This window comes from Solenopsis invicta, chromosome 16 (genome assembly GCF_016802725.1).
Source record: "Solenopsis invicta isolate M01_SB chromosome 16, UNIL_Sinv_3.0, whole genome shotgun sequence".
NCBI classification, from domain to species: Eukaryota; Metazoa; Arthropoda; class Insecta; order Hymenoptera; family Formicidae; genus Solenopsis; species Solenopsis invicta.
The window spans coordinates 10,797,763-10,823,822 of NC_052679.1; the positions used below are offsets into that span (position 1 = coordinate 10,797,763).

General features: G+C 31.3%; 2 protein-coding genes across 9 annotated transcripts in view; one reads left to right on the top strand and one right to left on the bottom strand.

The window, feature by feature from the left end:
* LOC105198485 overlaps nt 1-21,931 on the bottom strand; it is a 62,878-nt gene extending 40,947 nt beyond the window's left edge. For 3 of the 5 annotated variants that reach the window (XM_039459135.1, XM_039459134.1, XM_039459133.1), the window contains exons 1-3: nt 21,447-21,894; nt 3,725-3,905; nt 571-1,218 (exon numbers count right to left, since the gene is read on the bottom strand). In XM_039459135.1, coding sequence (XP_039315069.1) covers nt 571-1,218; nt 3,725-3,905; nt 21,447-21,616 — 999 coding nt within the window. In that variant the 5' untranslated portion in view covers nt 21,617-21,894. Of the gene's footprint in view, nt 1-570; nt 1,219-3,724; nt 3,906-21,446 lie in introns of all 5 variants that reach the window. The other 2 variants (XM_039459132.1, XM_026139775.2) reach the window with 2 other exon arrangements.
* Nucleotides 21,932-22,102: 171 nt separating this feature from the next.
* Nucleotides 22,103-26,060, top strand: part of LOC105198482 — a 62,188-nt gene continuing 58,230 nt past the window's right edge. For 2 of the 4 annotated variants that reach the window (XM_039459140.1, XM_039459137.1), the window contains exon 1: nt 22,107-22,251. The gene's annotated coding sequence lies outside the window, so the exon portion shown is untranslated. Of the gene's footprint in view, nt 22,252-26,060 lie in introns of all 4 variants that reach the window. The other 2 variants (XM_039459143.1, XM_039459141.1) reach the window with 2 other exon arrangements.

The window sequence follows — 26,060 nt, forward strand, 5'->3', positions numbered from 1 at the left end:
ATACACAAATTCCGATAGTAATAAATATGTACCCTGCCTGCATAAAACAAAATAAATACATCATTGTGACGTGCTAACTCGTCGTAGGTCATCGTAGCGACGTCTTAAATAGTTTGAAATGTAAATGAGATGTCGCTATCATGTAACTAACAGCTAAATTTCTAGTGATAGAAATGGTCGATCAATTTCAAGAAGTTAAGATTGGTTTTTACTGTATTATATACATAAAATATTTACCAAGCAAAAGATATATTCGGTTTAAACATGATTAATTAAATTCGATTAAAACATGATTAATTAAATAATTAAAATATTCAAATTATTTAGTTACATCTTATTGTAAGTAAATTCAAATGTATAGTATATTGAATAATTAAGCAAAATTAAAATTACTTTATCGTTAAAAATTATATTTTATTACAATCTTATTTAGCTCGTTTTACGATTTTAACTTTTTTTTTACTTTTTTAAAACACATTTTTTTTTTATAATTTCCAGAATATTTATAAATATTTATGATAAATGTTTTATGCTATCTAAATAAAAGAAAGTTTAAAGTTTGAAACTTACCAAAATATCATTCAACCAATGTGACTTTCTCACACTTGTTCTTTTAAGTAACTCCCATTTACATAGAAAAATTTCAGAGTCTTCTGTTAATTTAAATATACCTTCACTTATTTTATATGCCATGAGTAAACTAGTGGCGCTTTCAAAACACGCGTGTGTCTTATCCCAAAGCGAAACCCATTCATATAACAGTTTCTCATTTTTCCTCGAGTATAATGCAAGTTCAATATCCTTAATATAATGCGATTTCGAAAGAGTAGGACAAACTGTCTTTAGAAATTCAATTTCCGCATTCGCATCTATATTTATTTTTGACAAAAGTTGTAGAGCCGTTCGTAAAAAATTGTCACAAATAGCTGAATCAATTTCAGAAGGCGAATTATTTGTTGCGTAGTTTGAGTACCAGCTTCTCCCAGCTGGAATGCGGTCTAGACACAACTTCAGAGTAGAAAAATAAATATTCTGTAGATAACTAATAATATCGTGTTCATTTAAAACCACAGATAATTTGTTTATAATCCAGCATACGATTTCTGTATCAATAAATATGTTATCCTTTAGAAGTGTAAGGATCCGCTGAAATATAATACTTGAAGTATATTTTGCACTAGATTCCGTGCTAGTTCCCTGAAAAAATTCTAACAATTCCTGGAAAATAATATTTTTATTTTTAGAAATGAAAATAATACAATGTTGCAAAATATAAATTATGCTAACTAATTTAGATTTAAGCCCAATTTAAGATTTAAGAGATTTTGAATAAAGAGCTTTGAAATAAGCCAACAAAGTTATGGGAGAAATAAAGAGTATTTTGAAAAAAACCTCAATTAATACTATAAAAAAACTATAAAGTCTTGTTTAGAATATCTTTTTAAAATTTCGCATTATTTTTTTTGATAATTTTCTTGAAATTAAAGCTTTACACATTTGAGTTGATTTATTACTTAAAGAAGTTATCCAACAAACAAAAATAAATTGAAATAAACGGATAGTAATGAATTCATTTTCAAATTCGTCCTTTACATTTTTCGAGTCCATTTAAATTCAATATAATATAACATAGATATGATAACATCCGAATTCAACATAATGAATAGTTCATTTCGTATTTCAATTTATTTGAGTCCATTTAAATCCAAAAATACTCTAGAACTCTAAAGCGCAAACTCGGATAAATTAAAATAAGTTGCAATTTTTAATTTATCAGAATTTATTTTTATTTGCTAGGGTATCCAATCTTTTGATAAATATTTACTATACGGGAAGCGATAATCTTAATTTCTTGACATATACATATTATGACACCTAAGAGACTTTTAGAACATTTTAGCCGTCGCTCGTCACATCTCAGAAAATGAATCAAAAATATTAGAAATAAATTTATTTCGACATTTTTGAATTTGCGCTTCAGATTTTTCGAATCCATCTAAATCCAAAAATAATATAATATAGATATAAATATATTCAAATTCAACATGATGAATAGCTTATTTCAATTCATTTGAATAAAAAAATAATATAATAAAGATATGAATCCATCCGAATTTAAAATGATGAGTAGCGCAATTCGTATTTCAATCCACTTGAGTCCATTCAAATCCTACAATACTCCAAGATTTTAAAGCGCGAACTCAAATAAATTAAAATAGATTGAAACTTTTAATTCAATTTTCTGAGTCGTTAAAAAGTTATTAATCATCAAAGATTAAATATTATACTTAATACATTATAAGTAATTCGTTTTCATTTGAATTTCCTTAATATATCGATATGAGCAAACAGAAGTAGATTGAAATAGATAGAAATAGATTCGTGTAGTTATTGCCAAATCCAAATTTTTGATTTTTTGAATTTATTTCAATCCAATTAAAGTTTAAAAATATTTTGAATCCATTTTAATCTACAAAGTAGGATTGAAACTATGGAATTTACATTTTTTCAATTCAAAAGAAGTTTTTGCGGGCACACACTCCATTTTAATTGAATAGAATTAAAATGGCTATTTCAATAAAAAAAGGATTCGAGTTTTAAATGTTTTTGTCCATAATATGGGTTTGAAAGAAGGTATTATTTGTTTCAAACAAAATAAAACAAAGGTCAAGGCTCTTATAAATAAATTAAAATTAGGAATTAATGAGCTCAAGAGCCACACAGGATGTCAGACGCAAATAAATAAATCACAGCATAAATTCAATGTCAAGCAAACGTTTCAACCTTTAATGACGGTCTTCTTCAGTACAGATTTACAAGTCTATAAAACAACAAATTGATCGCATTAATTAAGATATGAATTTATCGAAATAAATAAATAAAGATCAAAAATAAAAAATAAAAACAAGTTACCGAATAAATAGAGATTGTGCAAAACCGCGATTACGTCTTATTATATTAAGACGTTGAAAGAAGATGTACATCTTAATTAGTGCGATCAATTTGTTGTTTTATAGACTTGTAAATCTCTACTAAAGAAAACCATCATTAAAGGTCAAAATGTTTGCTTGACATTGGATTTATGCTGTGATTTATTTATTTGCGTCTGACATCCTGCGTAGTTCTTGAGCTCATTATTTCCTAATTTTGTATTATTTGTTTCAATCAAAACAAAATTCGCATGTCATAAATCTATTTTAATTCGTAACACAGGATTGAATTAAAATCAGTCTTATCTCATCGTCAGTAAAAAATTTTTCATGTATAATGATTGCACATAATTTTATGTAGTCATTATATGTATATAATCGTACACAATCGTACATAATTATGTACGATAATATAATATTGTATATAATTATATGTATATAAAAATCATGCATAATTATATATAATTATATATAACTATATACATTATAATTTTAAATTAATTAATTATATATTAATTATAAATTTTTTCTTTATTTTAAAGAAAAATTTTTAAATAATAAGTTATTATTTTTATTACCTAAGTTTTAGTCATTATTTTGAAGATGACAATGTCAAAAGCTTCTTTATTAAAAAATATACATGAATAACGATCACATAATGTTATTTCATTTTTCTTAAACTAGAAAACCTTTTTAAATTTCAAATTGGGACGATATAAAAATATGTTCCTTAAATTTGTGTATTTAACATATTGCAAGAAAAATCAAATTAGTTTTGCATTTAAGAAAAATACCTTGTATAAACAGTCTGGTATATTGCCACACAGCTCTATTGCACTTTTCATTTGTATGCAGTCGAACTGTGCTTGAATATTGCACTGTATATCACAATCGACGCTAGACGACTTGCTGTTTATAAGTTTCCATAGCAATACATAGGCGATCCATTGATATTGTTCCTCATTTGGAGAATATCTATAAACACATATTTGTAAAATATAAAAATAATTTCTATACATTTCTATAATTAATTTACACAAATATAATAATTAATTCTATTTAGGATTAATTATCCTCCTTATAGAAAATGCAATAAAAGATATAATGTTAGAGTATCGGTAGTTCCCAAATTAAAGGGTATCGGTACTTCCCTAATATTCTAATTTTTTATTGCATTCTTTTGTAGTCAATTTCGAGAGCTTTTCAAAACAATATAAATAAGTTAATTTTTGTTAAGTACTTTCTGAGTTATGACGCTTGAAAGTTACAGTAAACTGTAACTTTCAAGCCTCACAATTCGGAAAGTACTTAAAAAAATAAACTTGTTTATAGTGTTTTGGGAAGCTCTTGACATCAGCTATTAGATTCTGGAATCAAAAATAGACTGTCCCATTTAAAAAAATTAATGTGATTTTGATGTGACCTTGGCGACACCATCCAAGGTCAAACTGACAAGATCAATAAATAGATCTTTTGAAACCTTACAACTTTTAAAGTAGAAAGATATTTGACGTTATTAAAACAACACAACTTGAATGCCTTCTACGGTCGCAACTAGATCTTCATGCTAATTTTTATTTATGATTTTATATACCTTCCTCAAATTCAATAAACTGCGCGCCAAATTGTTTTTTCAGTCATAACACAGCTCTACATTGAACAAAATTAAGTAATATCACGTACTATTAAAATTGAAATTAATATTAACCCTTTACTCCCTGAAAAACTGTAAAAAATTTATTGCAAAAAATATCACCTCAGCCAGGGTTCTCAAATTTGGGACCTCCCGAATCTTCGGTACGGGTGTCTTAGCCAACTCGACTACTGAAGCTGTAATGATATTTCTTGCAATAATCGACTATGCCCAGTCAGAAATAGTTCCTCAAAACAATATCGTTTAGACATCGTTAAGATCGATTCGAAACTTACGTCGAAATTATAACATTTTCGAGTAAACAAAAATTGCGTATGTAAAGAGTATAACGGAAGTTTCATACATTTTTTAATATTTCTGGAATGTATATGTAATAATCTTATATTCTAGAAAAATTTGTTTAAAAATCGAATCGATATCGATTCGACATCGATTCGACAATGCAATGATGCAAAAAGAAAATTAACTAATTGCATTTCTAGTTTTTCATCGTTCATTTTTATTATTTATTACATGAAAGAAAAGTAAAATGATTTTCGCATGTAATGATTAATAGAATCAACGTCATTCGACATCGATTTAAACAATAATTTTATTAGTTATCTGAAATTTTTTTTAGAATTTTTATATAAATTGGAACACTTTAGAAATATTGCGAAATCCATATTTTTCTCCGAATTTTTCATATATGTGTATTTTTAAATATTCTAAAGTTTACATTAAAAAATCTTAGAACTATTCTAAAAAATATGTTATACAGAAAATCAGAAAAATTCCAAGAAAAGTTTTTATCGGAGTATATAAATTTGTCTCAGATTTTTAAATATAATTTTCAAAATTTTTAGGTATTTTTTAGTCATTTCCAGAATTTTTCAAAATTTCTGTAATATTTTATAGTTTTTAGAAAATTTATTAGTTTTTTAATAGAATATTAGAATATTTCAGAATTTATGCATACATAAAAAATTTAAAGAAAAAACTTAATTAGTTAATTAGTTAATATTTTTGAAAAATGTTCTGTAATTTGTATAAAAAGTATATCTCAGACAAATTTTTATCAGCAATAGAGCTAATGATGTCTTTCTTTTCAAACCGATTTTTCTAGTTTTATCTTTTTTGTATACCAAAGTTATTACATGCGTTTATAAACTATATATTTTTCTTTCATTTTCTTCGTTTATTTTGAAATAGAATTGTTGCAACATAAAATACCTTCTGTGTTTGATCAAATTAACCAAAGCATGTGTACTCCGATTAGATAATCTTAATCAAATAATCGATTTTTAATAAAGCGATAAAAATAAAGCAATTTTTGAAAAAATAAATTTAATCAAAAGTGTTATTATCTTAAATACACAAAAATAAAAAAAAAATTACCTTTAACAATAATCCTAATTCGAACCAATATCGAAACAATCTCAATTTTTCAATTATTCTAGTCAGAAATAATTCTTTAAAAAGAAAAAATTAATTATTTTTTCGTGTTTGACGGGATGTTCTCGGAAAATATCAAAATAGCTCCTCAAAACGATATCGTTTCAATGTCAAATGAAATCGAAAATTACTCGAAATTGGAGTCAAAAATCCATCAAAATTAATAAAAATTTCGAAAATTTTCGACTTGCATTTTCGACATCGAAACAACATCGTTTCGAGGAACTATTTCTGACTGGGTAAGTTAGAACGCTTTTCGAGACAGCGTGATTTCAAAATAGAGAGATATTTATCCTGAATTTGAGGAAAGTATACAATAAAATCACACAAATAAAAACAAACAGATCTAGCTGCGACCGTAGAAGGCATTCAAGTTGTATTGCCTACAACTTTATCTGAAACATTTTCTTGTAAAATGCAAGGGAACGGAAATATTTAGAAATTTCCACACTTTTTGTACTCTCTGTATATCGCGATAGATATATTATATTTAAAAAATCACCTTCAGGTTATTGACTAACTTGACTTTGCAAACAACCAATATTTGAACTAAGTTATTTTTGTTTTAAAGTTATAAATTTTTGAAAATATGCATTTCTTTGATTTTATTAACTGTAATTAATTATAATATAAAAAAATTTAATTAACAAGCATATTTTTTTAGAAATGTTCTAATATGTAAGAACTGCTCAAAATAATTTTTTATACTTGTAATGAAAATTAGTTCTAACATGAATAATCCAATCATGTATGCAGACTTAAAATAACATGTAGATAGAGGGTTTATATAAATTATTCAATTTATCTCAGCAACAATATTAATAAAATTATGCTCGTTAAATGTATTTTTAAGCGAAACGACAAGTGACAGAGAAAAGTGTCACTCTACTCTGTGAGGCGATATTAATAGTTAAAATTAATGATTATTCAGATTAGAAAACCTTACAAATAGCACAATTAATCCTTTTGAATTCAAAAGAAATTTACTTTCTTGAATTCTTATTGAATTTGTGTAATCTATTCCAAATAAACTAAAAAAAGAATTTCTCTCCAATAGTTAAAAAAGTATATTTTTTTTACTTCTTTTGATATTTAACAAAGTTGCATAATAGTTTAAATAAAAATTGCAAATAATATAGTTTTCATACATTAGTAGTGATGACAGTAGTAATGGTATTGGTAGTAGTAGTAGTATTGTAGTGGACGGGATCATACAGTTCCCAACGTCACCAAAATTTTTGCAATTTCTGTGTGACTACCCACTATTTTACGAGGCTGGTTTTAAATATAAATCAAGCCCAACACTTTCTTCCAGGCTACATAGCCTGTACATTAATAATAAAGTATGTGTATTTAAGTATCGATCATTGACAATTTACCACCTAGCTTTCAATTACATTTATTTCAACAACTTTTAAAGTTTTTAGGCTATTGAATACAAATTTGATGTCAAAGTTGATAAATTTAAAATAGTGGATTCAATATAACAAATGTCAAAACTGAAAAATCTCCAGATTGTTGCAAAAAATGTAGAAGTCTTTCATGGTAATACGATTCCGCCATCAAAATTGACAAATTCAAAATAAAGAATAAAAATTAAATTATATTGTTGAAATAAATGTAATTGAAAGTTAGTTGGTAAATTGTCGATCAAATTCGCAGCTTTCCGCAATTTACTCTATATTTAACCATGAATATCTTATTAAGCCAACAACAAAAATTCCATTTGAAGATTGGAAATCCTAATTACATATTTAATTTTGATTTCAGTCGAACTTCTTCAACACATCACATTTCGTAGTTATAATGTGACAAAATACATAACATTTCTTTGCAACTTTAATTGTAAATTTCTCAAAATTGTGATGTGATAGAGCAATTTGGACAGCGGATTCGTATTCAGTAACAAAAATACTATAGAAAACGGCTGGTTTCGTTCCAGGTTTACTTTTTGTGCTACTGTGTTATTGACAATTAAGTTGACTAGTATTATATTATAGTCCTATATAAGACAAGCGTGACCAGTGTGACGAGTACTAATTGGTTCTGTTAATTTTTCTTTGATAAATATCGTTTTTATGAGAATGCACATACAGTATACATGCGTAAATTAGTAATACAACTTAACACGTTCTCAAATAATATTAAAACATTCACAATAAACAGTCATTTTCTTTTAGGTAATTCATATTATTTTATCACGTTCTTCTTTATATTTAAAACTTGGTTAATATTAATAATGAATTATGTTGTCATCTAATATACAAAAAAAATTATTCATCTATCTGATTAAGATTAAAATTATGAACATAAAAAATTAAAATTTTTTTTTAATATGTGTGTCTTGCTGTTTTGCATCGTTTAACACTTTATACGTCTCATTTAAACAATTAGATGAATTATTAATGACTAAGATAAAAAGAAATTGTTATTACGTTTTTCGATGTAAACTGATAAAATTTCATGAACTGAAAAAGTATTATTAGTATGTAAGACAAAATGAATGTCAAACGTGATGAATTTCACATGTCTTTATTAATAAAGCAATTTTTTACATTTAACGTTACATAATAACTAATCCAGCGGATAAACCAAATAAAATAGTTCGTGATCAGATCGACTACATATTAATAAATAATCGATATAAAAACGCTATTAAATCAACACAAAACTATCCTGGTTTTGATATATCTCATGAGTATATGATAGACATCATACACTCATACTAGAAAGGATTAAGATAAAACTAAAAAAAATCACGAAAAAATATAAATGAATGAATATATATATATATATATATATATATATAAAATATATATACATACATATATATATATATATATAATATATATATATATAATATATATGTAGGGTGTTCCCACGTTTTACCATAGGAGCACACATTTATTATTTCTAATATAATAATACGCTAGAAATACATATCCGTCGGTAAATATTGGGTACTCCTATGGTAAAAAATGGGTACAACCATTAAGGAACACCTTATATATATATATATATATATATATATATATATAAAGGTGTCCCATTTTAAAAAAACGCACCTCGATAATTCTTCAATGAAACATTTTCAGTAAAAATGTTTCAGACAAAAGTTGCATGGTTTCAAGGGAGTCATAAGATGATGTCATTAATTTGATCTTGAATAGTTGCTTGAAGATCACGTAAAAGACATCTTCAATTTTTTAAATAAGACTGCCTACTTTTTATTACATTTTCTTGTAACTTATCTCAAGACCTTTCCAAAACATTACAAGAAAGTTTATTTTTGTTAAGTACTTTCCGAGTTGTGAGCTACGGTGTACTGTAATTTCAAGCGTCATAACTCGGAAAGTCCTTAACAAAAATAAACTTATTTATAGTGTTTTGGACACTTCCGCTTTTGGTTGATTAGGCGTAAGTTGACAACATAATTGAGTGAAGGTGCGAAGTGCAATTGTGAGAGATGGAGTAGAGTGGTGAGAGCGAGTGTGTGAGAGGAGCTAGAGGACGGGACGAGGGGAGTGGAGGAGTGAAGGGAGAGAGGGGCTGAAGGGGTTAAGGTAATAGGGAAGGAAGGAAAGTCGGGCGATAGTGAGGTTAGGAGTTAAGTTAGGAGTTAGGTAAGAAGGAAGTGAGACAGAAAGTCTAGGGAATTTATCGAGGAGAGGCCTTGGGCATAGAGTATAGAGAATGGAGAGAGTGGATAACGTGGTAAATACGGAGCGTGACGAAGCACAGATCGTGAAGTGTGCGATGGAAAACATAAAGGGGAGAGTGAGAAGAGAGAGATTAGGGAGCGCTGGGGATATACAGGAGCATATGAAGAGGAAAAGAGAGTGGCTAGGTAGAGACTCATTAGGAGACAAGGAGAAAGCAGAGATATTTAAAAGGAGTAATCAGACGGTCAGATCACCGCAAGGAAGAGGGGGGGTTAGAGAAAGAAATAAAAGAGTTATTTGCCAATTTGAGAAAGGAATTAAAGTTAGAGGTGAGAGAAGGTTTGGAGGGGGTAAAGGAGGAAATAAGGAGGACAGGGGAAGGGCAGAAGGAGACGCTAAAAAAAGAAGTGGAGAAGATGACAGAGGAATTGAGGGTCAGAGAGGAGTGGGTGGAAGAAAGAAAGAGGGGAGTTGGTAGAGAGAATTGGGAAGTTAGAAAAAGAGTTAGAGGATGTTAAGGAAGGGAATTTGGAGAGAGGGGCGAAGTGGGATAAGAGAAATGAGGAAAGGAGAGAGGGGAGGGGTGGGGAGGCGGAGGAAAAGGAATGGAAAGAAAGAGTAAGGAAGCTAGATAGAAGATGGGAGAGTAAAGAGAGAAAGAGCAGGAGAAAAAACGTGATAGTAAAAGGTTGGAAGGGAGGGGAGAGATAAAAGGTGAATTAGAGGAGCTGTTTAGTGGGCTAGGATTAAGAAGCAGGGCTAAGGTGGAGAGGATAAGAAGAATAGAAAAGGGCAGGAAAGAAGGTGAATGTATGTTAGTAGTGACAGTAGAAAAAGAAGAAATAAAGAGAGAGATTTTGGAAAATAAATGGAAAATAAAGGGGGAAAGTGAAATTTGGATAGATGAAGACCTGATATAGGAAAAAAGAAGAACGAGATGGAGGCTGAGAAGGATAGCAGTTAGTGAGGAATTAAAAGGAAGAAGAGTAAGAGTGGGTAAGAGGAGGATTTGGATAGAGGGGATATGGTGGAGGAATAAAGAGAAAGAGGAATTGAGGGATGGGAGAGGGAGAAAATGGGATGGAGATAAGGAAAGGGGAACGGGGTTAAGCAGGCAGGGAGAAGGAGGAAGAAGTGAGGAGGAGGGAAAGAGACAAAGGCAGGGGGAATAATTGGGAGAGGGAAATGGGAGTTGCAGAGACAGATAAAGAGAATACGGAGATGGAAAGGAAGAAAGGAAAGAGGGGAAGAGAGGAGAAAGAGAGAAGAGAAAGGAGGAGGGAGAGGGGAAACGGGCAGTAGGATAGAGGGAGGAAAGGATGAAGGAGTTAGTATAGCCTTATGGAATGTAGCAGGTCTGAGGAATAAAGATAAGGAGTTTTGGAAAGGAGTAGAATGGTGGGAAGTGATGGTATTGATAGAAACATGGATAGAGGAAAAAGGATGGAAATATATTGAAGGGAAGTTACCGAAAGGATATGAGTGGAAGGTACAGTGGGCGAAGAGGAAGAATAAGAAAGAAAGAGCTATAAGGGGTATGATGCTAGGAATTAGGAGGAAGTCAGTGGAAGGGGGTAAAGATGACCGAGGGGAAAGAGAGGAGATCATAAAGGGGGAGATTAAGTATGGGAGGGGGCGATTAAGAGTAGTAGGAGTGTTTGCAAATCAGGATTTAGGAGAAAAGTTAGAAGGCCTGAGAGGATGGATGGAAGAAAAAGAGGAAGGGATAAGAACAATATGTGAGGGGAGATTTTAATGCTAGGACGGGGGAGGAGGGAGGGAAACTAAATGAAGATGAGTGGGGGGAGGAGGAGAAAGGAAGTCAATGGATAAGAAGGTGAATAAAGAGGAAAGAAAGTTGATAGAGTTTATAAGAGAGAGGAGATGGTGGATTTTAAACGGGAGAATAAGCGGGGATAAGGAGGGTAACTGGACATATTCAGGGGGTAGAGGGGAATCAGTAATTGATGTTATTTTAATAAATGAAGATGTGGAGGAGGAGATAGAAAGCTTAAAGGTAGGGGATCAAATAAATTCGGATCATCACCCAGTGGTAGTAAGATTAAAAAGGGAGAAGGAAAGAAAAAATAGAAAGGAAGAAAGTGCAAGTTAGGACATAGAGGAAGATGGGATGAAGAGGGTAGAGAGCGGTTCAAGAGGGAGCTGGGAAGGATAGAGGTAAAAGAGGAAGGGGTGCAAGAAGAAATAAAAGATGTAGGAAGGAGAATAAGAGAGACGTTGGAAAGAATAGAGGAGGAGGAAAGAATGGTGGAGAAGGGGGAGAGGTTGGTGGGATGAGGAATGCAGGGAGAAGAAGAGAAAGGTTAAAAGGACACTAAGAGAGTGAAGGAAGGGGCGGAGATAGGGGCAGAAATATAGGAAAAAAAGGAGGGAATATAAGGAGATATACGAGAAGAAAAGAGAGGAGAACAGGAGATGGGAAAGAGAGGCGGAGAAGGCAAGATCGGTGGGGCAAGTGTGGACGATAGTAAATAGAGAAAGGAAGAAATGGAAGGAGATAGACAGAGAGATAAAAATAAAGGAATGAAAAAAATACTTTAAGAGACTAATGGGAGGAACAGAGAGGGGAGTGTTGGGGGGGGGGAGGAAGAGAGGAGAGGCTATAGGAAGAGAGTGAGTTGGATAGAGAGGGAACAGTTAAAGTTTTGAGAAAAATAAAGGAGGAAAAGGCGATAGAGATGGATGGGGTGTCGGGAGAGGCTTGGAAATATGGAGGAGAGGAGATAAACGAATGGATTTGGAAGATGTGCAATAAGATTTGGAGGGGTGAAAGATGGCCAAAGGATTGGAATGAAGGGGTGTTAGTGCCAATATTGAAGAGGGGGAAGGATAAAGTAGTGGGGGACTATAGAGGGGTGACGATTATGCCGACAATGTATAAGATTTATACAGCGGCATTGGCAGAAAGACTAAGGGAGGAAGTGGAGAGAAAAGAGTTGATCCCACCGAATCAAACGGGGTTCAGAAAGGGGATGGGGACACTGGATAATATATACATTTTAAATTATTTGGTGAATAGGCAGATAGAAAGAAAGAGAAGAAAAATGGTGGCAGTATTTGTTGACTTGAGAGCGGCGTTTGATTCGGTGGACAGGGAAATTCTGCTAAAAGCAATGAAAAAGAGAAGGGTAAGAGAGGAATTAGTGGAGAGGGTGACAGAGGTCTTGAGGGAAACGAGGAACAGGGTAAGAGTGAGTAGAGAAGTGGGGGAAGGTTTCTGGACTGCAAGGGGAGTAAGACAGGGGTGCCCACTAAGTCCCATCTTATTCAACTTGCTAGTAGCGGACTTAGAGGAGGAGATGGAAAGAGTGAAATGGGGAGGGGTAAGTTAGGGGAAGTTAGGGTATACATTGTCGTATGCGGATGACGTGGTGTTACTGGCGGAGGGGGAGGGAGAAATGAAAAGTATGTTAGAGCGGTTGAAAAGGTTTATGGATAGGAAAGGTTTGGAAGTAAATGTTGAGAAGACAAAAGTGTTGAAGTTCAGGGAGGAGAGTGGTAGGATGAGTAAGGCGGAATGGAGATGGAAAGGAAAAAGGATAGAGAAAGTGAAAGAATATAAATATTTGGGGTACATGTTTCAAAGGAATGGGGAGCAGGAAGCACAGATAAGAGACAGGGTAGCAAAGGCGGCAGCGGTTATGGGACAGGTGTGAGGTATTGGAAAGAGATTTGGGAGGGACTGGAAAAGGAGAGTATGGCTGTTCGATACCTTAGTGTGGATGGTAATAGGGTACAGAGTGGAAATCTGGGGATGGAAGGAAAGGGAGGGGGTAGAGAGATTATATAAAAGGTATTTGAGATGAGTGTTGGGTGTAGAGGGAAGAACGCCAGGGTATTTGGTGAGAGAAGAAACGCAAAGAGAGAAGTTGAGAGGTAGAGCAAGGAAGAGAGTTTGGGGGTTTGAAGAGAGATTGGAGGGAGGAGGGAAAGCTTGTTAGCAAGGATGTGTTTGGAAGAGTTAAAGGAAAGGATGAAAAAGAGAAAGGAAGGATCAAAGTAGGAGAGGGAAAAGTTTTTTTAGGGAGAGAGGAGTGAAAGCACTGGATTGGAAGAGGAGGAGGGCAGAAGGGATGGACTTTGAGGAGATAGAAAGAAGGGATAGAGAAAACCAAAGAGAGGAAAGGTGGGAAAAGATTAGGAACGGGAGGTTTAGCAGATGGTACGGAAGAGTAAAAGGAGAGGATATTCCAAGATATCTAGAAATGGACTGGGGGGAGAGTAGGTGGAAGAGATTAGTGAGGCTGGGGAATAAAATGTTAGAAGGAAGATATTGGGAAGAGGAGGATAAAAAGTTGTGCAGGTTGTGCAGGTTATGAGGGGGTCACTTGGAATCCTGGGAACACGTGTGGGAAGAGTGCAGGGCATGGAGAGAGGGAAGGGAGAAAACATGGCAGGAGGCGTGTGAAAGGATTTTAGGAGAGGAGGGAGAGGGGGAGGGATGGCTGAGAGAGATGGAAAAGGAGAGAATTGGAGGGAGGGGGAAGAGGGGGGATGGGGCGAGGGGAGGATGTGGGAGGTATGGGAGGGAGAAGGAGGGTATGAATGAGACAAGTGTCAGAGAGGGAGTGAGTGAGGAGTAAAAGAGCAAAGGTTGTAAACGGAAGCAGAAGTCCCTAGGGTTGCGGTAATGAGAGAGAGAGAGAGAGAGAGAGAGAGAGAGAGAGAGAGAGAGAGAGAGAGAGAGAGAGAGAAAGGCATTAGGTATAAGCGAGCGTAGCGAGAGTAATGGCGCGACAGGCAGGGCATGCATGCGAGGCGGTACTGTGTAAGATGTACTGTAAGTATAAGATTAGAGTAAGAGTAGGTTAAGTTAGATGTAAGTTGACTTGTAAGTATATGTAACCCCAAGGGGATCATATTACTACTACTACTACAATGTTTTGGAAAGCTCTCAAAATCGACTACAAAAAAATGCAATAAAAAATATAGAGTGTTAGGAAAGTACTGATAGCCTTTAATTAAAGAACTACCAATACTCTAACATTGTATCTTTTATTGCATATTCTTGTAACTTATTTCAAGACTTTTCCAAAACATTACAAAAAAGTTTATTTTTGTTAAATATTTGCCGAGTTGTGATACTTGAAAGTTACAGTACACTATAGTTTTCAAGCCTCACAACTTGAAAAATACTCAACGAAAATAAACTTGTAGTTGACAGTAATTTGACAATTTGACAGTAAAAAATAAAAATGTTATTAAAAAAAAACAAATTAGTGACAGTTTATATAGTTAGACCTTTCTCGGTCATGTTATGATATTGTTATTATATAATTAAAGTTGAAATCAATAAAATTCAATTATTCTAAGTCTGATGACTCATAATATTTTACTAATTTAACATTTCTAGGACCAGATTTGGTTGACCAATTACCAGTGCTACAATCAAGTTGCAATCCGACGTAAAGTCCGATTTAGACAAAAGTCTTTTCAAACTTTGGAACAACTTTTACAATAAACCGCAAAAAAGATCACAAAATAATTTATATTTTTTAATTCTACAATCTTTAATTATTTTAAATCAATTATCTTTCAAATTTTCAACACCTTTTAAATAATGATTTACAAGGATTTTCTTTTTTAACAAAATTTTCGCACGATGGCTGAAAATACATATTCGCGTCTATTCTGTGAATGATATAACAGAGAACTATCAAACTGCTATCACATGTTCGTGTCTTATAAGGACTTTACATTATAAATGGCAAGAAAATTGGCTTAACCGTATTCATTTAAATTAAAAAGGTCCGATTTGGAACACGGTCCGATTTATGCCACTCTCCCCTATAATAATGATTTTCCTCGGTGATATTCTTCACGAGGAATATTCTTTCGCATTTCGGGAATCATTTTATCATGCGAGATGGATAGCTAAAGCTATTTATAGCTTAAAAATATTTTTATTCCGTGATGAATTCAAATTAACTGCGAAAGATATGCCATTTCTGACATTTATTTATTTTTAGCACTTATGTTCAAGCTTGATTTCGTGCGCCTATTGCTGTTGAACCACTGAATCACAATTTGCACTTTTTAAAAAGTTTGTTCGTTACCAAACCATTGATTTTACCATATTTTGCGCTGCTTTGAAAATGTATGTTAATCACTTATGGTATTTAACTTATGAAACTGTTGCCCTTACGTTCTTTGATCAAAACATACAAAAAAGAAAATAATTGAAGCTACAAATCTAGAACAAATATCGACGAATAAAAGTGTTAAGGGCGTAGTTATAAAAGCACACAATTTTCCTGACTTAGAAAAAGACATCGGAAACTTCATAACTGAGAAAATAACTGTCTTATTTGACAGATTCAATATAAGTCGGGATTTTATGCATACTAATCCGTCAACATGGTCGGAAAAAGAAATCTTTAAAAAAAGGTTTTCAAATTGTAATCAAATTGAAATTAGTTAATACAGCGGAAAGACTCGTTAAGTCAAAAAAAAAAAAAAAAAAAACTACAATAAATTAATTACTAAAAACAAAAATCAAAAACAGCATTTATTACAAGTTGTACAATATTATTGCCACCGCTTCTCAGATTCGAGAAAAGAAACTTTATTACAATAATTATTATATAAATGTTGGCTAAAAAATGTATTTTTGAAATAAACCTTTAATTTTTATTCTTCTTTTGGTTCTAAATATACTATTATCTTTTCAGCCCATTTTTCTGTACTAAAACAATAAATGCATACCTATTTTTTTAATTATTAAGAGGATGCTAAATCAATGGAAATTGCCGGATGCATTACAGAATAATTTAATTTTCGAATTAGTTTAACAGATCACAAAATCCTTTTGTAAAATAAAAGTACGCACTAAAAAAAATTGAATAAGAGAGATGTTACGAGAAAATCAAAAAAAGTTAAAAATTTATTTATTTTCAGCTCGTAGATCTGTTCTCAAAATTAACTTTAGTTTTTTTACTGATGTTCTGTAACTCGTATGTATGAAATGAAAACTTCTGCAAGTGCGGAAAATTCTAACGAACAACTGATCAAGTGCCATTCCGATCAAAAGCTAAACAAAAAAGTTTAATTATTGAACAGCTATACGCGTATAAATTTGACTTAGCGCATGTAAATAATAACAAGCAAAGCAGGAATTGTGTCCAACATAATTGACAAAGAGCACTAGTCTGGTTGCCTGGTATTAGCGCTATTCCCCTTATCCTTCACCTCGCGGGTGACCGCGTGCTACTCGACTCTTACTCGAAAAATAATCTGTAGTACCGATGTCGAAGAAGTTTAGCTTTAGATTTAGTATCCTCTTAAGGCGATGCTGGACCGGTCTCTATACGTGCTTATTTTCGGACACTTAATTAGCTTTACAGATCTCAAAATCTTTTTACACAATTAAAGTAGTGACAAAAACACACCCCGCTGACTATAATTTAATACAGAAAACAATAGTTGATTAAAAAATTATAGTTTAATTATCGGCTTCTACAGCCGACTTGTGACAACATGTGCCCATATAAGTTTTAGACATTGTGTGTTTGAAATAAGTAGCTAAAGCAGAGTATGAATTAAATGAATGAACAATACGGCGCTCGCAGAATAATCCTAAAAGCTTTAGTATAAGAGATATTAATATTTGAAAATTGTTTATATAATTTTCACATGTATTGGTGCGAAGAGCAGAAATTGTGTGCATGGTTGTTCAGAGATCTTGTATTAGAGGCGCTAAAGTCAAAAGAACAATGACAAATGAGTACGTTTGACAAAGAGCGTTAGCCTATTCCCCTTACTCTTCATCTCAAGCGCGACCCACAGTCAAAGAAAAATCTGCAACAATCTGCAGTATCAACATCGAGTGAGTTACATTGTCAGTCCAGCATCGCCTTAACAATTCATTTACTTGTTTAAAAAAGATGTATAAAGTCTCCAAAGTTTAGAAGAGCAAAATACACAAATTAAGACTCTTGGTGACTCAGCCGAGAATCCCGCGTTGACGGTAGACATTCCGTCACAGAAAAAATTAGAACTAATAGGTGTAAAACGTGACAGATTGATGATGAAATGTTGTCGTGCATGTCATCTTAATTAAAATTTCGGGGAGTAAAAAAGGATAAAATTTTAAATTAAAAGTTCCTTTTTCAAATTTGGCTCAGATCATTATTTACTAAGTTATTAATAACGATATTAAAGTTAATCAATCAGATTGCACCTAGTCTGAGTACGTAAAAACGTAGCATACCATCGGGCTCCTCGCGCTTACTGTACATTCTTTCTATTAACATTTCATTCTAACTTTTCATTTTAATAAATAAATTAATTAATTAATAAATGGGTTAATAAATATAATTCTTAATTTAAATTTATTGAAAATTGTAACAATAACAGTTAAGGCTTATTAAGTTTTAAAATCAGCAAATAGTTCAATAAAGCACAATGATATAATTATTATTGCGCCGCGGTCCATTTACATCTTGATATCACTATTTTATTATTTGACTTCTCCATTCCTCTTCTATTTTACTATCATTTTATATAGTTTCCGTTACCACTTGCAAAAGGACACAAATTAGGTGTGGTGACAATTGGTCGAAAACAATTGATCGAAAACAATTTGTCGAAAACCAATTCATCAAACGGACAATTGATCGAAAGACAATTCGTCGAAAGAAAATTAGTCGAAAGAACAATTGGTCAAAGGAACAATTGGTTGAAAGGACAATTGGCCAAAAATACTATCTATTGAAATTAATAATTATCTAAAACGATCATATACATATTTTACCTAACTTCAATACTTTAGTCGTTATAGTAGAAAAATTGTTTTAAAATAAGTTTTTTTTTAAATAAAATTTCGGAAAAGCTACAGCAGCCAAAAATTAAATGATTGTGCAGTTTTCCTATGTATTTTTGGCTCCTGAAAACGAATTTCGGTAAACCTTTGGAAAAGCGTCCTCCTCGCAAAAATGAATAAAAATATTCAATTTTTATGTATTTTTGCCTCCAATACGAATATGCAATTTAAAAATGGCGGTCGAAAGCGGAAATACTGCAAAATCGCAAAAAACTCCCGAGAAACCCAGATAGTAAAGAGAACGCGTGGGCGGGGTAGAAACTCCGCCCCTCCCCCTGCACCACCTCTTTTTATTTTTCCTAACCTAACCCAACCCTATTTTAGTTGTAATTTGGCCAAGAATATCCAATTGACGTTGCGATATTAGATTTGAAATTATGGCCAAATTGCGATAATTGGTTCTAGATAATTATCAATTTTGACAGATTGTATTTTCGACCAATTGTTCTTTCGATCAATTGTCCGTTCGATGAATTGCTTTTCGATGAAATGTTTTCGATCAACTGACCGGATACCCAAAAATTAGCCATATCAAGACGTAGGAGTGTTCTAAGACAAATTACCGTTATGACATTGCATTGAAAATGACTCAACAGAGAAGTCGAAACGTTTACGATTGCTGTTTTGTAAATTATATTGAAGTTTTTTGTAATGAGAATTATTTAATTACATCTAATAAAATCTCGTACGTATATCTAACGCGGCTTAATTATATTATTATTGTGTTCTATTGAATCATTCGTTGATTTTAAATTTATTGATTTACACATTTATTGATCTACGCATTTATTAATTTATTCACTTCAAAATTTCGGTATTTCAGTAAAAAAAATGGAAAAAACAGTTATCATCGATTTTAATCCAGTTGGCTAGAAAACAAAATAGTAATCCATTTCAATTCGAAATATATAGGGTGTGCCAGAATTAGCAGATGTGCAAGGGTATCTTCACTAATGTGCTATATGCCATTCCTGAGCGCGCGAATTTTAGGCGCTACAGTTGGACAATTTTAAAAATTTAAAATTGGAAAAGTATTATAGCCTCGACATTTTTGTATTAGGATTTTCGACTTGGAATATTCCGAAGAATTCACTCATAAAAGGACCTTTATTAATTCTGGAACACCCAATATATATCGTTTAATTATTTAATAAATAATATTTTAATAGTTAAATGTCATATTTTTATAAAATAATTTCAGTTTCATATGCATCGTAAAATAGTGGATTAAAATGGATTACAACAGAGGTTTAATTCCAAATATACAGGGTGTCAGAAAAAAAGATCACATATTTTGATAGCAAGTAGTACTTGCTATCAAAATATGTGACCTTTTTTTTCTGACACCCTGATCAAAACAAAAAGAAAACAAAAAGAAATAATTAACATGGGTCCTGAAACTAATATCTTCAAAGATACAAGCTATTTTATTATTTGAGCTCTTTGTCATTTTCTTATTAGTCGGGTCATCTTTAGAATGTAATGAACAAAGGAGTAGGGAAGAGTGGGGTACAATGGGGATATCTTTTTTCTAAGTGCCTTAAAAAATAAAAAATAAACAAAAAGAGATAAAAAAATAATTTTTATATTAATATAAAATGTAATCATTAATCTTCTATAAAAAAAAACTGAAATAAAGAAACTAAATGTATGTACATATGATAACAAAATAAAAACTCCTTTTTTTACAAAAAATAAACAATTTTAATGCTGACTGAGACGATTAATCTCGTACTGACGAACTCTCGTATAGCAACAGTAGTAAACACTCTTTTGTTTACTAGGGCTGCTCACATTCGTCAAGGGCTACGTTTGACTTGTAGTATCTACTGCAAATGTAAATATCAGGAGACATTCCAAGATGACACGATTAATAAGAAAATGACAAAGAGCTCGAATAACAAAATAGCTTGTATCTTTGAAGATATTAGTTTTAGGACCCATGTTAATTAGACCTTTTCTTTTTGTTTTGATCAATACTACTTGCTATCAAAATATGTGACCTTTTTTTCTGACACCCTGTATAATTGTAGAATGATGGATAAAAATAGATTATATGAGACTATTTCAGTTTTACACGCATAATCGTAATATATTATTTTAATGCAAATTACAACCCCGTGCATGCACAACTCGATTCTTTTAAATTTGATTTTATTAAAATCAAAATAAAAAAACTTCTTATTTTCTTTCCAAGGGCAAACCAGTTTATTTTAACAATAATTGACTTACATTTATACTTATAAATGTATGTGCTTGTTAATGTATTCAGATCATTTAATGCAAATTAGAATAAATTTCTTTACAATACCATTACATTGCTGATACATTGTATAATATTAATAATTTTGTTACAATGGATTAAATTGTAAATATATTTCAACAGCATTCACACTAATTATATTTCATCTATATTTTGATCTATATTTTCTAATATTAAAAATGATTAAAAACTGCCAAAGATTCAAATGGATACTTATCTATTCATCCACTTCAGATTAACAAAAATATGAATTATAAAAAAATTTGGATTAAAATTAATCATTGTATGATATATTATAAACATTTACAATTAGTTGAATTATCTTTCAATCCAGGCAATGGATTACATCTATTAAAATGGATCACAGTGGATTAAAATAGGTTTTTATCCAAATTAATCAGTTCTAATTGCCCTTTTTTAATAGTGGTTTGTAATTTCAAATATCACACATTTTTAATTATGACACACAACCAATGTGTTCATGCCAATTTCGTTGATATAACAAGTATCCCAATCTAAATAATAGTCAACTGTAAGGATTAATATCTCCTTTTTGCGGAGCAGAGCTTTTCTCTGCTCTACTCTTTTGTTTCGTACTAAAATATATTATTATAATATTAGTACTAAAATAGCTAAACTAATGAAGTAAATTTTTACTTACCTTAAACTTTCGATTACAGTTTTCAATTCTGTTAAATCGACACAGCAATTGTAATGAAATTCTTTCAAGAACTTGCTATCATTGCTTGTGTTGAAAATATTTAGAGACGTGTACCATAACCGAGATGAAATGCAATTGTTCAACTCTAGCACTCTTATCTGTTTCGACATTATTGTATTTAAAAGCGTACGTCACAATTAAACTTAATAATTAGATTTATATTATTTCTCTTTTTCTTCTCGATTGTACATCAGCATTGTAGTCTGTAAAATTCGATGCACTCTTTACTGTACCGTGCTTGCAAAATGCAAGAGAAAAAAGGTCAACATGATAAACATCGTACATTATCATAAAAACAGAAAGCGTTATCGGTCAAACCTTTTCTTACATATAAATATAACCTATATTCTGTTTTATGCCATGTTGTACAAGAGAGGAACCTGTGAGAACGACCACGCCGGCTTTTTTTCCATAAAGCCTAGTGCAGACTAAATGCAGCAAGCGGCAAGTGTCAAGCAGCAGACTATTGGTTGCTGCTTACCCAAAATTCAATAGGATTGGATTTTGGTCTAGTAACAGCCAATCAACGAAATCTGCTGCTTAACGCTTGTTGCGTGCAGTGGTGCAGTCTGCATTAGGTTCATAGGTTATTTAGGCTTTATACAGTGAATAGTAGTGTCGCTTCTATAGGTTATATATCGTATTTGAAGCATGTGTACGCAATTTAAAAATAATAAGTTATTAACCAGTTAACGATTTTGTATTGTGTTTATAGTGCTGCTGACATTACCCGTAATTCGTCAAGGTACAAAAATATTAGTAATTATATAAGTGCAAAGAATTCAATATTCAACAGTTTCTAACCTTTTGTTTTTCATTAGGGATTACGCATCAGTCATTATTTGCGAGTATTTAGCATTAATTAACAGTTTTGTGTCTCAAATAACATTTTCCAAATTTGTTTGTATGAATGAAAAACTTCCAAACGGATTATTTCATTATTTCAAACGGAAATATACCAAAAAGCGTCCATTTGAACGTGCATCGGAAGATCTAATAAATGATTGCTTTGTTCTTTCAAAGTTGTGTTAGATACAAGATAATGCCTTTCTAATGAAATTTAAAATTTATTTTTTAAAAAACAGATTTAATGTTTGAAATAATTTCCATTATTTTCTATGATTTTGGATATGGTTAAGATGATGCTGCAAATGTTTTGAAGCAATTGTTGATTGGTCAATTTGTAAAATTCTTTGTTTTGATTAATTAAATGCATTTACAATGTCTGATTGATTGCAGCCTTTGTTGCATCTTTCAAACAAAATGATGAATATGATGAATACTCTTCCAAAAAATGTGGCGATTTCAATTCAATGAAATTTTCAAGACTTTATGAACTTTTCTCATTGTCTTAAAATGTGCATCAGCCTGATCAGCTGGGTAGTGATGGGCCAAATGATTATTTTTAGTATTGAATTATAACAATTACTATTATTTTAAAATAACTGGTTATTTGAACAGTTATGCAGTTAAAAGATTGTTAATATTTAACCATACTATAGGTTTGTTCACGTTGCTTAAAATCCCTAAAAATTCTTGCATGTGAAATGAGATATGTAGGATTTGAGTGTAGGAAAGGTAAACAACAAAGATGCTTAATGCGTAAGGTGTAAGCAATGCAAACAGAACTTATAATTTACAATAATTTATTGATGTTAGGAAACACTTTAACTAATTATGAATAATTAATCTACAAATTTTTAAAGTGTATTAATTAACAGCAAGAGACATTCTCCAGACTTTAAAAATTTATCCTATGGCCAATCAACACATGTAAAAAATTTGTTGTGTGAAAATTTAATATTAACCTTATTGTGCTTGTGAAATTGTAATTTGATGAAAATAACAATAATAAAATAATTTAAAAAAAAATGTAATTAAAAAAATTAAAAAAATTTTTTTGATCACTGTTATAAAGTACTGTTTAAGCCATTCAACTTTTATTTAGAACATTTTTTTTTATTTCTTATAATTTTGATGATATTTGCTTTTAAAGAAAAATATTGATTTTCTTCAAATGTGCATTTTATACATAAAAATGAAAACAGGCTTGTATAAAAAAATATGTGTCCTTTATTTTCATCCATACTATAACATATTAAAGGCTTGTCAAAATCAGAGAATGACACTTTCATACCTTTCCTTGTCAGTAGCAGATAACAAAATAACATCTATCACTATAGTCAAGTGATGTTGAGATGATCGAAACAAATAATATTTTATCTAAATACCTCGTCAAAAAGCAAAGTGTGGCATAAACAAGTTGAAACTTACAAGGGGAGCACCAGACACTGTCCCTTCCGATTTCGTTGAACTTTATACATGTTATAAACCTATCCTCCCACTAATTCATCTTAAAGTAATAGGACCCGCCTCTCAAGCATTCACGAGAAAAACGCGTTTAAAGATTTACTTGTGCGTAATGTACCATGTAGTAAGAACAGATTGACACCTAAGCAGCGTAGCCTAGTCAGTAAGGCGCCTAACTACAATGCTGCATATTACTGGTTCAAATCTTACTTTTTCCATTTTTTTTTTTTAATTTCCTCGCAACGTACTATTGTGTGTGGTGTATGTTTTTAAATATTTAGCCTTCTTGTTAGATCTAGTACTTGGTGTAGTATTCTATTTTTTGAAAAATTGTGTTTAAATGAAATAATAGCTGGTCAAAATTAATATAACAATTTTTTAATATATATTTTACTTGTTTTGGCTGTAATAAAAACTAAATTGTAAAAAATTCTATATTAATTACACTAGTGTATAGAGAAAATGTAAAATTAATTAGATGAACCATCTTCGACAGATTGCAGTCACGTTTTGAAAACATAAAACAACTAGTGCGTTACATAATTTTTTATATACAGGCTCATTGAAAAGTATCGGAATTGATTATTTTGGAAACTAAGTATTTTAGAAAAAAGCGTTTCAGATAAAAGTTGTAGGGTTTCAAAAAATCTATTTACTAATCTTATCAGTTTGACTTTAGATGACGTTACTAAGGATCAAAATCACATTAATTTTTTTAAATAGAACATTATTTCTGATTTCAGAATCTAATAGCTGATATGAAGAGTTTTCCAAAATCCTACAAGAAAGTTTATTTTCATTGAGGATTTTCCGAGTTGTGAGGCTTTAAAATTACAGCGTACTGTAACTTTCAAGCGTAATAACTCGGAAAGTACTTAACGAAAATAAACTTATTTATAGTGTTTTGAAAAGTTCTTGAAATTGACTATAAGAAATAAAAGATATAACGTTAGAGTACTGGTAGTTTCCTAATTAAACGGTATCCGTACTACCCTAATATTCTATATTTTTTATAGCATTTTCTTGTAGTCGATTTCGAAAACTTTTCAAAACACTATAAATAAGTTTATTTTTGTACTTTCCGAGTTATGACGCTTGAAAGTTACAGTACACTGTAAGGGTGGTGACTGGCTTCGAAGGCTTCGATATTCGAACTTTGAAGCTTCAAAGATTGGAAACTTTGGTATTAAAATCTTTGAAGTTTGAAATTAACTTTAAAGCTTCGAAGGTACTTCAAATTTTGAAGCTTTGAAGTTCAAAATTAACTTCGAAGCTTTGAAGTTCAAAATTAACTTCGAAGCTTCGAAGTTTCGAAAAATACGTTTGTGCCCCGCGAACTGAGATATTACTGTTGACGAATATTCATTACCGTAAACACGAATTCTTAACTGCTGGTAACATTGTTTTGCCACAATGGAACTGTCTTGTTTTTAAAAATATTTCGACAAATGTTTTTATTTTTTAAAATAAGTTTTTATTAGAGTAAAGCCATGTATATTCATTAGATATAGTTTCAATAAATAAATATTTTTGCGTTTATTTTATTTCTTAAAAAATATTTTTTTACCATTCTCGAATCTTCTTTCAATGTTACGGTGCGATTGAAAACAAGATGAAATATATATTTTTTTAAATATATGTTATAATGCAAGTTTTTAAAACATGCTATAATATATTGTAATTGTATTAATCTTTTAATTTGCACAAACGTATTATTCGAAACTTTGAAGCTTTGAAGTTAACTTTGAAGCTTCGAAAACGCCTTAAGCTTCGAAAGATTGAAGTTAACTTCAAAGCTTTGAATTCTTTTGAAGCTTTGAATCTTCGAAGTAAGTCAAAAGTAACAGCCTTAGTACACTGTAACTTTCAAGTCCCACAACTCGGAAAGTACTCAACGAAAATAAACTTTCTTTTGAAAAGCTCTTGACACCAGCTATTAGATTTTGGAATCAAAAATAGGGTGTTTCGTTTAAAAAAGTTAATGTGATTTTGACATGATCTTGACGATGTCATCCAAGGTCAAACTGATAAGATCAGTAAATAGATCTTTTGGAACCCTACTTTGGAACTTTTATTTGAAACACTTTTCTAAAATGCTTAGTCTTCAAAATCAAAGGATCCAATACTTTTCGATGACTCTGTATATTTTATAATACTTCAGACATATATGTAGATAGCCAAGAAGGGGGACTTGATTTACAAGTCAAAACTACCACATTTATCCGACCATTCCTTAGTGATACC